General features: G+C 41.0%; 2 protein-coding genes across 2 annotated transcripts in view; both read right to left on the bottom strand.

Moving 5' to 3' along the window:
- The window catches only part of LOC147108183 (small integral membrane protein 44-like), a 31159-nt gene extending 30694 nt beyond the window's left edge, over positions 1 to 465 (bottom strand). Inside the window, exon 1 of the mRNA XM_086004723.1 lies at positions 128 to 465. Within this exon, the coding sequence (XP_085860849.1) occupies positions 128 to 353 (226 nt within the window). The 5' untranslated portion in view covers positions 354 to 465. The remainder of the gene's footprint in view (positions 1 to 127) is intronic.
- Positions 466 to 4637: 4172 nt separating this feature from the next.
- On the bottom strand, positions 4638 to 13100 carry dohh (deoxyhypusine hydroxylase/monooxygenase). Its single transcript, XM_086004722.1, is given in 5 exon segments — positions 4638 to 5307; positions 5309 to 5610; positions 7248 to 7482; positions 9914 to 9990; positions 12694 to 13100. Coding segments are annotated over 5 exon segments (924 nt in total). The 5' UTR covers positions 12968 to 13100; the 3' UTR covers positions 4638 to 5271.

Genomic DNA, 13100 nt, shown 5'->3' with positions numbered 1-13100 from the left:
ATTCCTGATAATTTGGAATTTACATTTCTAGGAATGTCTCATAGCATTCCCGAGGTTTCTGTTCATTTTTAAATGTTACTGCTTCATGACATAATTACAATTGTAGGTAATCTTAAAAGTGACTTACCTGCAAAGTCATGAATCAGGTCTTTAATAAGATGTCCTACAATGGCATATGTTACTACCACAACAATCAGGGCTGCCATAAGCAAATATGTAACATAATTAGGAAGATGAATGGCATCTCTTGAAGGGGGTTTATAATCTTCATACAGGATCTCCTCTCTATTAGAGTACGGGAAAGGATATTCCGCTTTGTCTGGGATATTAGTCATAGTTTTGATATGATCCATATGTGAACCAGTGCTCACATGTTTCTGTAGTTACACCTTCCAGCTGCCTTGTGAAAGGTAGCATTGTTAAATACATATTCTGCAGATTAAACTCTGGGCTGCAGCCAATTCTTTCCTCAGGCTTTATTAAATAATGTGCTTTATCCCCTGCTGTTCTTAATCCTCTAGTCTCCATTCCAATAATGGCATTGAATAGATTCATGGGTGAAAACCCTTAAGGAGACTACTTTAATGATACACTTCTACTCATTTGCTAGTCATCTCTAATTAGTTTGTATAATTTAACAGTAGTGAAAAGTCACAGACATTCAGTCTGTATCTGTATTTAATTTGCGTGGAAATATTTTGGTCAAAGGTCAGGAAATACAATTTTTATGTGTTGAAGGTAAGGCAGCACGGTGGCATAGTGGTTAGCACTGTTGCCTCACAGCGCCAGGGACCCGGGTTCGAATCTGGCCTCGGGTGACTGTCTGTGTGGAGTTTGCACATTCTCCCCGTGTTTGCGTGGGTTTCCTCCGGGTGCTCCGGTTTCCTCCCACAGTCCAAAGATGTGCGGGTTAGGTTGATTGGCTATGATAAATTGACCCTTAGTGTTAGGGGGATTAAATACGTGGGGTTACGGGGATAGGGTGGGATATGTGTTGGTGTAGGGGTTACGGGGATCGGATGGGATATGTGTCAGTGCAGGCTCGATGGGCTGAAATGGCCTCTATCTGCATTGTGGGGTTTCTGTGATATAAAATACAAGATAACAATGTATAGCAATAGTAAATACTTCACACAAACTCGAGGAAAATGTATAATAGTAAATACTTCACACAAACTCTAGGAAAATGTATAGCAATAGTAAATACTTCACACAAACTCGAGGAAAATGTATAACAATAGTAAATACTTCACAGAAACTCTTGCATATAGTGTATGGCATCTTGTTTAGTATTCACCTTTGTAGCCAGACTAAGAACCGTCAATGGACACAATAGTTAAGGCTGGTGATTTTGAGTTCCAGGTACACCTAATAGTTGAAACCTATAATCTTTAAACTGCAATGTACATGTTCTTACAGTTATGTTGTAAGCCCAGCCTAATAAATACCAGAGTGTGAGCTACAATTAAAATCTAATAGGTAAATACAGTGTTAGGAAGGTCCAAGGTGTACTTTTTTCCTCTGGAGGTTCAGTTACTTGATCTCAGCCACATGATAAGGAGATAGTAGTTACGCTCTGCCTGGACTGGGGGGCAAAATTCACACTTTTTACACCGATGTAACCTAGATTATTTTTCTTCATTTCTTAGCTTCCCCCATTTTAAGTAACTCCGCTATTATCCCTAGATTGCACCCTATACTAGTCTATACATTTTTCCTAATTATATTCGCAGGTGCATGGTCAGACAACATTTGCTGATGCAATGCAATCCTTTGTTGAATCCATTTACAGCTGTTTTTTTCTGAACAATGAATTAAAATAAATGTGTCACTGTGTAAATGTTTTTTTTTGTTTTTAATCCTCTCCGGTCTTGAAGGACTCCCATTGCACAGTGCAATCCTATGCTGTCGCAAGGTGAGAGTCCACTACAGCAGCTGACTTTTTTTTGCAGCATTGAGCTCCCCCAGAGGCTCAGTGGGTAAATGGTTTGTATGTACTGAGCCAGACAGACTAGAACTGCCCAGGTCCTACCTCCAGGGTTAACTGAGTTCAGCAGGGATGCTGGAACTGACTTCAATGCCCCTTGACCAGAGAAGTTTAAACTAAACCAGGGTCCCTGCTACAGCTCACTACCCAATGGTCCTCTGGAAGGTGCATGTGTGTGGATTCAAGGAGAGAACAGGATTGGACTTGGGTGTGATACCCCTTGGTCGAACAGTCTGCTGATGGTCACTGTCCAGCAGGGCTATTTGGTAATACCTATGGAATTATACCGCACTATGAATCAGCAACAAGGAGAAGCTAGGTAAGCACACGAGGGAGAAAGGAATACAAGGTTGTGCTGATAGAGCGAGATAAAAAGGGGTGGGAGGAGACTCCTGTGGAGCATAAAGTAGTTGGGCCAAATGGCCTGTTTCTGTGCTGTACATTCTAAGTAATTAGATTTGCATGCCTGATTTTCCACCAATTTATGATCTTTGTTATATACTGCCAAGGAACAGTGTTCAGCCAGTGTCCCTGTAAACTGAGCAGAGTTGTTATTGTATATCTCCTAGTGGATGACTTAACAGAGGAGAAGGGTAAGGGCCCATCAATTGTTACTCTGGTTAAGAAATGACACATATCAAAATAAAACTGGTACCTCTGGAACAATAATTGAGTTTTAAAGAATTTTTTAAACAATACACCAAAAGTGAATTGGGATCAAAAAGCAATTTATAGAGATAGGTTCTTCAACGGGGACTGACCTTATCAAAGGCATTATATCCAAAATTGTTCAATGTAATACACAAGATTACTTATTAACAATCAAACTTGCATTGGATACGTATGGTGGAATACTTAGGGATTTATAATAAGAAGATTGCAGATAGGCACAAGGACAAAATGATAAGCTGGAGGTCAAAGATGTTACTGTAGACAGAGGCAGCAGAGTTTGTGTATAAACAGTTTGTTATGGCTAAGTTAAATGAAGACTAGTAAATTTTCCATAGTGCTCTTTACAGGCTGAGGAAGGTGTGTGGCTGGCAGTACCTTTTTTTTTTTTTAAAAAACCCAGGTATGTTGCCCAGGTTTGGAGCAGAATCTAACTGCAGCACTCAAAGCAGGCCTGCAAGGAAGAATGCAGATAGGATAGATGAAAGAGGGAAGCAGCAGAGGCAGAGCTGGAACACAGATGGCCCCTGGAATGGAGTACAAGGAGATGCAGTTAGCTCACGGTTCTTTAAACAGAGGTGTTTAAGGCTTGTAGAGAACCCGGCATCTTTACAGCAAAGCACTGTAAATATAATTGCAGGTAATCTCATTAGCAGTATGTGATAATCCACAACTTTTAAAGCAGGATTATTTCCTCTCGCCTGTACACAGATTTTTCTTTACAGCTAGATTTTTCTTTTTTTTAAATTCACTTATGGGATCTGGGCGTCACTGGCAAGGCCAGCATTTATTGCCCATCCCTAAATCACTGCAATGTGATTGGGGAAGAGAGAGTTTTCTACAATACAACTGGTGAATAAAGACATTTAAATTAGAAAGGGGGGGAAAAAAAAGGCTCAAATCAATAAAAACTGAAATGTTCACTACAGGCAACATTTTCTATTATATAACTATTTAAACAAAATAAAACTTAGTCATGCTATCTTTTCAAAAATGCTGCCTTAATTGATAGTGTAGATTACATAGAGGGTGTTTTACACATTCCAGTAAGTGCATACATATGGTTTCTAATGATGGTATGTGATAATGAAAGGTTGCTGTACTTTCACCAGCTCCCCTTTAAAAAGAAACATTTGAAGCATAAAAGCCACAATAAATGCAAGTCTACTTCGAGTGATAGCTAAAGAATAACAAAATAGTTTAGCAGATAAATACTACAGGTGGTAATTAAAAAGAGGCTACCCACATCTGTGATCATTTACCTTTATTTAGGCAAAATAACAGCAGCTGAAGGCATAGGAAACCTTTCTTCTGAAGCCAGGGCTATCAAAAGGTACATTAGCTGCACTATCAGAGTTTTAAAAAAGTATCTTAGAAATGTTTGGACTTAATCCAAGAATTGGTAGCTCAAGATATTATTTTCTGTACCGGAATGACCAAAAAAATAACACTAAAAGAAAATGGGATCATTTCCAGATTTCACTATACATTTGCGCCATTTTTCACTGGTCTTTTTCAAGATCTAGAGTCCAATTAAAATAGCCAACCGTGCAATTTTTAGTACTGCAGTGGTCATTTCAAAATAGTGTAATTGGCAAAAAAAGTTAGAGGTAACAGGTGTATGTCTTAAGGCAGGTTGTTAACCTGCCCAAATAGCCCAAAGCTCTAATAAGGATTTTGTTTCTTATAACCAATAATTTACTAGCCTGGTACATTGGAGTTAAAATGCATAGAGTGAGGTCTCAAGACACTAGTGATGAATTTAATCAGCCCCGAGCTGGATTAATCAAATAGAATGCTTAATGGTTTATACAGAGAAATAAAATGTTACTATCATTCTGCCCCACTGTCTCCCGTCAGCCAAGCACACAGTTTATGGCTATAGATATAGTTATATATATATATATATATATATATAACTAAGATACAAAAAAGTCCAATTACAGATGTTATCTTGAATGTTTATAAAAAAGTTAAGACATTGCTAGGTTACTGGTTTATTTTCCTGAATTTCCTTTTGTTAAAGGACACTATTTGTATTACAGACAAACTGACTAGTACAAAAGAGGTTTATACATCCAGGTTACAGAGCAGTCAACATCATAAATGTAATTTGTAATATTTCCTTGACCAGCAGGAGTGACAAAAATTCTCAACCCCTTTTATTACATTTTTAGATTTGTGCTCCCATCGAATAGCACTTGGCAGGTCTGGTGTGTACACCTGCAAGATTAGTCGGACAGCTTATGCAATATTGCTAAATTGCTGATGTAAATATGATTTTGGATTCCCTACATAGTCTTCTAAAGTTAACAGATGGCAAAATTGAAATAAAATCCAAAGTGATGTTTTAGAAAACTGACCCTGAACCATGCACTTAGTATAGTGTAAGCAATTTGGACTATTAATAAGTTAGGCACAAGATAAATAAAACTTGATCTATTTCATTATAGATTTTACAACATAATTTAGAATTAAACACCGTGTAGGAAGAATGGCATCAGAAAATACACGACTTTGATACTGGAAAAAGTTACAACCTCTGGGAATTGTGTTCATAAATGTCAAGTCCCATTCACTTTCGACAGATTTTCAGCAGTTTAAGATAAGTCCCCTTAAGACAATGTTGAATTCTCCGACTCAGCTTTTTTGCAATTTAATCAATCCATCTGCATACTGAAACTCAGGACTGTTTTCATACTCAAGCATGTCCAGTGCCACCTCACAACTCTCTTTCACAACACGTTCCCCATCATGTAGATATTCTTTCAATACTTCCACACATGGCTCTTTGGCAATGGATCCTAAAGCTTCTGCGCACTCATGACGGACCATGGGATTTTCATCCATTTTTTTCAATGCTGTTATTAGTTGAGGGATGCTGGCATCATGCTGCATCTGACCAAAGACATAGCCAATTTCATGTCGAAACAAGGCACTGCTACACTGTAAACCTGGAGAGGAAAATGCATATGAAGTTAGATGTCACCACTCAAACTCAAATCAAATTATATTCAGAAGATCTTATATGGAAGAGCTGGTACATCCAAGTCTGGAAAGTCATCTACAGTGCTGTGAGAAGCAGCAGCCAATTTTCTGCTTCACAGTTAGCATATTTTTCTAAAGCCTATGCAAACAACTAAGTTTTCTGTATTCTGTCTGCAAGAGTCAGCAAGCAGCTACTGATAAGATTTTTTCAAACCAGAATCCTGCTGCCTTAAGTAGCTGTTAGTGTAGTACGAGAGAAAGAATACTAGATTTCCTCCCCCCTCAAACGCGCAACTAATGCTCCAATATTAAATTATAAATTGGCCTAATTTTCATCTGCTAGTAATTAGGTTGAGATGCCTCATACATGGCAGTGGTAGACAGGACAAAGTTACCCTTCACATGAAAAGTTGCAACCCAATTTAGACTTTAGATACTGTAATATGTGTCAGTTTGAATTTGCCTTTGCCATTTTATTAATTAAAAAGTTCAACCCCAATGCTCCATTAAAACATATCAAGATGACGACTCCAATTATCTCATTGCAGATTAAAGGTATCTCCACATTAATTCATCCACTTCTATTATGACATTAATTTAATGCTATTTTATTCTTCATAACACAGCACACGTTTTCAAATCATTGTGAAACCAACTGACCTAAACTATGTTGCATTTTGTTAAAGAGGATAGGCATTTGGGGAAATAGGTATACTTTTGATAAAATATCTGAAAGTCTTCTGTCTGGTACAATTTGAGTGTTATATTCCAGCCCCATGGAGACCTGCCATTTTGCACTTAGATCTCCACTGTAGAAGAAAGCTGCTCCACTAACTACAGTTATAGCCTCATCTTAAAGCAGCTCAATAGGGAATCTTATATATTTATATCCAAGTGGCCTGGGGCTGATCAGAAGATGCCTAAACTCTCAAAAGCAATGAGAATGTTTACAACAAGCAGTTGAATCATCGTGTCTTATGTTTTAATCTTCTCCCAAGATTTTGACAAAATAATGGTGTAACACACCTGAAAATAAACTGTATGGAGCAGTAAACTGTATGTAAAAATATTGAAAGGAAGCAAGGAATAACTTGCATTTGTATAGCGCCTTTCACAATCTCATGACATCCCAAAGCGCTTCACAGCCAATAAAGTACATTTGAAGTGTAGTCACTGTTGTAATGTACAGAAATATAGCAGCAAATTTGGGCACAACTAGGTCCAAATAACAGTGTGAAATAAATGACAATAATTTGTTTCAGTGATGTTGGTTGAGTGATAAATATTGGCCAGGACACTGGGAGGACTCCCCAGCTTTTTTGTTGTTGAATAGTGCCATGGGATCTTTCACATCTTCGAGAAGCCAGACAAGGCCTCAGTTTAACGTCTCTTCTGAAAGGCAGTACCTCCGGCAGCACAGCCCTCCCACAGTACCTCACTGAAATGTCTGCCTAGATTATGTGCTCAGGTTTCTAAAGTGAGGCTTGAACCTACAACATTCTGACTTAAAAGGCAAGAAAATTATTAACCATGTCACTTTGATATGCCAGCCCTAAATTCTAACTAATTAATGACATGACCAAAAAAACTTGATAATACATACCATCTCCTAAAGCCAGGACTGCTTCTTTACTGCCAATATTCCGCAGGGCAAACATCGCTCTGTATCTGTCAAATAAGGGCAAGGATTCATCCAGGAGAGTTTCCCTCAACTTTTTAATATCTTTCTCCAGAGCTGGGGGAGCAGGATCAATTGAACAGTATTGGCTTTCACTCAGGTCTTTGTTGTTCTGAAGCCATTCAATTCGTTTGACTGCCAACTGGCATGTTTCAGCAACCTAAAAAGTGCAATACAAATGAACCATTTAAAGAAATGTAGGCGAGCCACTTAATCAGATTGTGAGATATCAAAAATAAATTAAAACTATCCAGTCTCCCTAAATCAGTGGTTCTTCACTTTCTTTGTTACATTCCATCAAAATAATCTGCCATACGTTCTTGGATTTCACCAGCACTGTGTTGATCCACTGGGTATATTACTGCTAGGACTGCCACTTTCTGAAATTGTAGTAAAACAGCCCTAAAGGGGTTGTCACCTTCTGCCAAGTTGAAGCCCACAATTTTGTACTTTTTTTTCCTAATGTAAAAATCATCAACTTTTTGTTGACAAACAGCAACTTGATAGGAGAGAATGTGTACATACATTGTGTTCTCTCTCTCTCTCTACCCCTGCTCCCCCCACCCCCCCACCACTCCCATGTGTACAAACAGGGCTTTGCTCTCATGCTCACTCCTATCCACAGCTATAGATTCAGATTCCATCACCACCACAAGACCCAACTCAAACATTACCTGAAGATGTAGACATGGGATCTTAGCGGTTGAATTGCGAGCACTCTGTCCTACAGCTATTAGATCTAACCCTCTCTGCTTAGTGAACACAGCTTTGGTTTTTACAAGTCTCTCATCATAACTATGTGCTCTCAGCCCTGTTATTGTCCTTGTAAATCTAAATTGCAGCTTTTCCACAGCTCTAATACCCTTTCCATAATGGGTCAACCAAAGCAGACACAGTAATCCAACTTAGTCTAACCAATGACATATAAAATGTATCTTTACCTCCTTGCTTTTGTATTTAAACTCACACTGGTGAAGTCTTGTGATGTTGAGCACAAGCTTCAGCCAGCAGTACTTTTGCTTACTGTGTTTGATGACTGCACTGTGAAAGAAGAAATTCTTGAACCCTTGTATAAGGGTGGTTATTTAGAAAACCACGTTGCTATTAGAGAAACTTTCTGCCATTGCTATGGATAGATCAATAAGCAGGACTTTGTAAAGCTAATAACTTTTCAAAATTCTGGAGATCTAATTGCATCATTCGTTCAGACTAGTTGGTGCAAACACACCTGAATTTGAAATACATCATGAAGATTCTTCTGGTAACTGAAACCTGTGCATCGAACACAAGCAATTCAAAAATTTGGTTTCAGATCTCATGCTTCACTGTGGCCACCGGATAGCATTCAGAAGTGGGAACTCTGGCTTAAATTTCTTTTCCCTCCCTAGCCTGAGGCCAATTGCAGTGTCCCATGTTGCCCTGGCTGAGATCATCCAACTGAGCACAGATCAGGCCATGTATTTTGAAATTGTCTACTGCTGTAAACTTGACTAGTAAGAAACTTGAATAAATAGCTTCCAGTCAGGATCCAGGAACAAAAAGGCAACAGCTGTTAACTCAGGCCCTTGCTGATGGATCAAACAAGTCTGCGTGACACTTCAGAAGCCCATAAAAAAGTGAAATCATTCCAGTTAGGTAGGAAAGTTCAACAAAGGTAATAGTGGCCGGGGTTGGGGGTGGGGGGGAAAGAGAGAAGAGAAGACAAAGAAGGGGTGCTTTACATAAAAATGACTATTCCAGCTTCACTTTTCTGTAAAAATAGTTCTCAAGCTGTGAGGCCCCAAATGCCAACACGTGCGACCTAGAACTGCGGCTTGGCAGCAATGCGGAGGTGGGACGTAATACTACCAAGAGGGCATTTTACACCAAATGATCCATAACCCCATTAGCTACTCCTATTACCAAACCCATTTCTCAGCAATCGGGTCTTTAGCCCCTGTACCCTTTCTTTGCTAGGGGGTGAATTGCACCAGCCAATAACCCAGTCACCTTCCCAGGACCCAAGCTGTAACATAAAAGGGCTGGAACACTTGTGGCTTTTCCTCAAATACAAGTTTCGTTTCCAGCTCTTGAGCTTCGAAAGATTGGTCACCCCTGATCTACACACATCAGAGAGTGGCAATAAATGGGACCACACCCATGATTTGCACACAGCAAGTTGCCTATTTCATGCCATCATGAAGGCCAAATGGAAGTCAGGAACGACAGTTCAAGAGAGGGAAAAAATTCATGGGCAAGTCATAATCTAAACTGATTTTGAAATGAGGCTGGAAATCCAGTGGGGAAGCAGGAATAATAGTTTAAATATATACTAGATACAAAAAGGTACTATAGTGCTACCTAACTAAACAGAAAAGGTAGAATTGGATTTTATTAGCTTAAGAATTAATTTAACAAAATAATCTAAAAGCCACTCTTAGTGAAATTGAAGGCATGAATAATGCAAACTAAAAAGTTGTCAGTGACTCATTATTTTTACAAGAAAATTATAATGTACATTTTAAAATGTACCTTTCATTCTTTTTAAAGCAACACATGCTCTGCTGAAAATTAAAACACGCATCTGTAAAATGATGTTAAAAGATCCTTACTTCTATCACAGGATCATCTGAGTAATATCTCAATGTTTCAAGGACCTCTGGATTTCCAATAGCTCCCAATGCCTCACCTGAAATAACAGCATAACAAAAAAAAATTCAATGCAAATAGATCCCAGAAAAAACAACTTAATTTGGATGTTTAGTGGTAATCTGCTGCGGCGGATTGTGAATAGGCTGAATGACCGCAGGCAAAATGTTGTAGTCAAAGGATTTGAATCTGCTTGGAGACCAGTTACCAGTGGTGTCCCACAGGGATCGATGTTATGACCTTTGCTACTTACTATTTTCATGAATGATTTAGATGTAGGTGTTTGAGAAGTGATCCACAAGTTTGCACAATACCAAAATATGTGCATGTGTTAAGACTATAGAAAAAAAAAGTGCCTTTCAGGAGATCCCAAACTGCTTTACAGCCAATTAAGTACTTTTGCAGCGTAGTCACTGTTGTAATGTCAGAAACACGGCAGCCAATTTGCACAAAGCAAGCTCCCACAAACAGCAATGTGACAATGAGCAGATAATCTTTTTTAGTGACGTTGGTTGAGGGATAAATATTGGCCAGGACACTGGGGATAACGCCCCTACCATTCTCCGAAATAGTGCCATGGGATCTTTTACATCTACCCGAGAGTTCAGACGGGGCCTTGGTTTAATGTCTCATCCACAAGACATCACCTCCGATAGTCCAGCACTCCCTCAGTACTGCACTGGAGTGTCAGCCTAGATTATGTGCTCAAATATCTGGAGTGGGACTTGAACCCACAACTTTCTGGCTCAGAGGTGAGAGTGCTACCCACTGAGACACGGCAGACACTTAAAGGATGCTCAACTACTGAAAGCGGATCTAGATGTGTTAGAAAAATGGGCCCATGTTTAGCAAATGCTGGTATAGTGTTATGCAGATAAAAAACCAAATATATTTACACTCTACCAGCAATAGAATTAAAGCCAATGGTGAAAGACAGAGATGTGGGTGTTTTCATATATCGCTCTCTAAAGGTTCGTGGCCAATGCTATGAAGCTATAGTTGAATCAAAAATCATTCTTGGTTGTATTCATTGGACAATTCACTATAAAACAAAGCAAATCATTTTGCCCTTGTACAAGACCTTGGTTAGGTCTCCGTTAGAATATTGTGTCCAGTTTTGGTCTCCTCACATCGTGGGGGATATTGAGGCTTTGAAAAGGATGCCGAGAAGGGCCACAGGATTAATTCCCAATTCCCAGTGTAAAACACCTTAGTTACCCAGAAAAGCTCAAAGAGGTGGGTCTGCATACATTAGAAAAGTGTGGACTGGGGCGATTTGATTGAGGTTTATAAAATAATGACAAGAGGTAGGTATCTAATATAGATTAGGGTCTGTGCGATCTCCTGGACTAGTTTTGCGCACCTAGAGGGGTCAGTGAAATTTTCCAGACGTTTTTCCTAATTGGCCCAAATTTATATCTGATTTTTCACCTCTCCCTGGATATTACATGGCTCCAGGCAGGGCCGGGGGGGGGGGGGGGGGGGAGAAAGAGTGTCTGTGTTGTGATGCACTAGGCATTACAATTATATGAGACCAGCTAGATGGATTAGTGGGTCTTTTCTTGTCTGTCATTTTCATATGCAATCTGAACATACATATTGAGCCAGATTTTGTGGTGGGTATGGTGGAGTACTCGGAGTACACCATATCTCCTTTGAAATCCACCGCAAGTTCGGGATTTCTGCATGCACTTGCACACGCGCGAAATCCAGAAACTTGCAGTTTGTTATTGTATGCGTTGACAGGCCATCCGCGCAGGTCACAAAAAAGCAATGGTGTAGAGTTGAGCTATTTGCCCACTGACTGGCCAGCAATTGCACACAGAAACATTACAGGCGCAGGACGTTTTTGCATCAGTGTAAGGGGATACCTCAAGCATTAATTAAACCTTTTCATACAATGGCTGAACTTCCACCTCAACTCCACTTTCCCCTTCTTGCTCGATTTCCTTAGTGCCCAAAAAAAATCAATTTCAAATCTTGAATATACTCAACTCAGCATCCACAGCCCTCTGGGGTAGAGAATTCCAAAGTTTCACAACTCTCCGAGTGAAGAAATTCCTCACCTCAGTCTTAAATGGCTGACAGGTGGGCAGAGGAAACGCTTCAAGGACACCCTCAAAGCCTCCTTGAAAAAGTGTAACATCCCCACCGACACCTGGGAATCCCTGGCCAAAGACCGCACAAAGCGGAGAAGCATCCGGGAAGGTGCCGAACACCGAGTCTCTTTGCCGGGAGCAAGCGCAACCCAAGCGCAGGCAGCGTAAGGAGCGCACGTCAACCCAAGCACCCCACCCACCCGCCCCTTCAACCACCGTCTGCCCAACCTGTGACAGAGACTGTCGGGCCCACATTAGACTCATCAGTCACCTGCGAACTCATTTTTAATGTGGAAGCAAGTCATCCTCAGTTCCGAGGGATTGCCTAAGAAGAGAAGAAATGGTTGACCCCTTAACCTGAGAATACTATGCCGCCTAGTTCTAGGCTCTCCAGCCAGGGGAAACAACCTCTTGGCATCTACCCTGTCTTATATGTTTCAATGAGATCCACCCAGCCAGGTGTGACTCACCAAGACCCTGTACAATGGAAGCAAGACATCCTAACCCCCTTGCAAGAAAGGTAAACATGCCATTTGCCTTCCTAGCTTGGAAGCAAGCCTAAAACGGCCAACAGTTGATTGCTTACTCAAAGACGCTATTTGCAGCGTGGCGCTGTTGCCAGGGTCAGTGGCCTGGCGCCTCACCTGCTTCGTGCCTGACCATGGGCTCCTGGCCGCGGTCCTGCAGCACCCGGGTGAGCACGGGGACGGCGCGCTCGTCCTGCATCTGCCCCAGGCAGTAGGCCAGCTCGTGCTTCAGCAGCGCCGACTCGTCGCCGAACCCTCGGGAGATCCAGTCGATGGCGGCCGGGCCGCCCAGGTTGCGGAGGGTAAACAGCGCCCGGAAACGCTCCTTCAGCGGCTTCGACGCGTCCACCAGCGTCCTCCCGATTGACTCGACCGCCGTGCCGTCAAACATGTCCCTGCAGCTGTCGGTTTGCACCGAGATTATTCCCACCGCCTGCTGGGGGCACTAACCGGGGCCACGTGACACCAATCACCCAGCATCCTCCGGGGCCCATTGGGCCAATCCATGGAGCTTGACCCCGGGG

The sequence above is a fragment of the Somniosus microcephalus genome, chromosome 13 (genome assembly GCF_052327205.1).
Source record: "Somniosus microcephalus isolate GS21.2 chromosome 13, FLI_Smic_1.0, whole genome shotgun sequence".
Taxonomy (NCBI): domain Eukaryota; kingdom Metazoa; phylum Chordata; class Chondrichthyes; order Squaliformes; family Somniosidae; genus Somniosus; species Somniosus microcephalus.
This window is presented reverse-complemented; position numbering and strand designations above follow the sequence as displayed.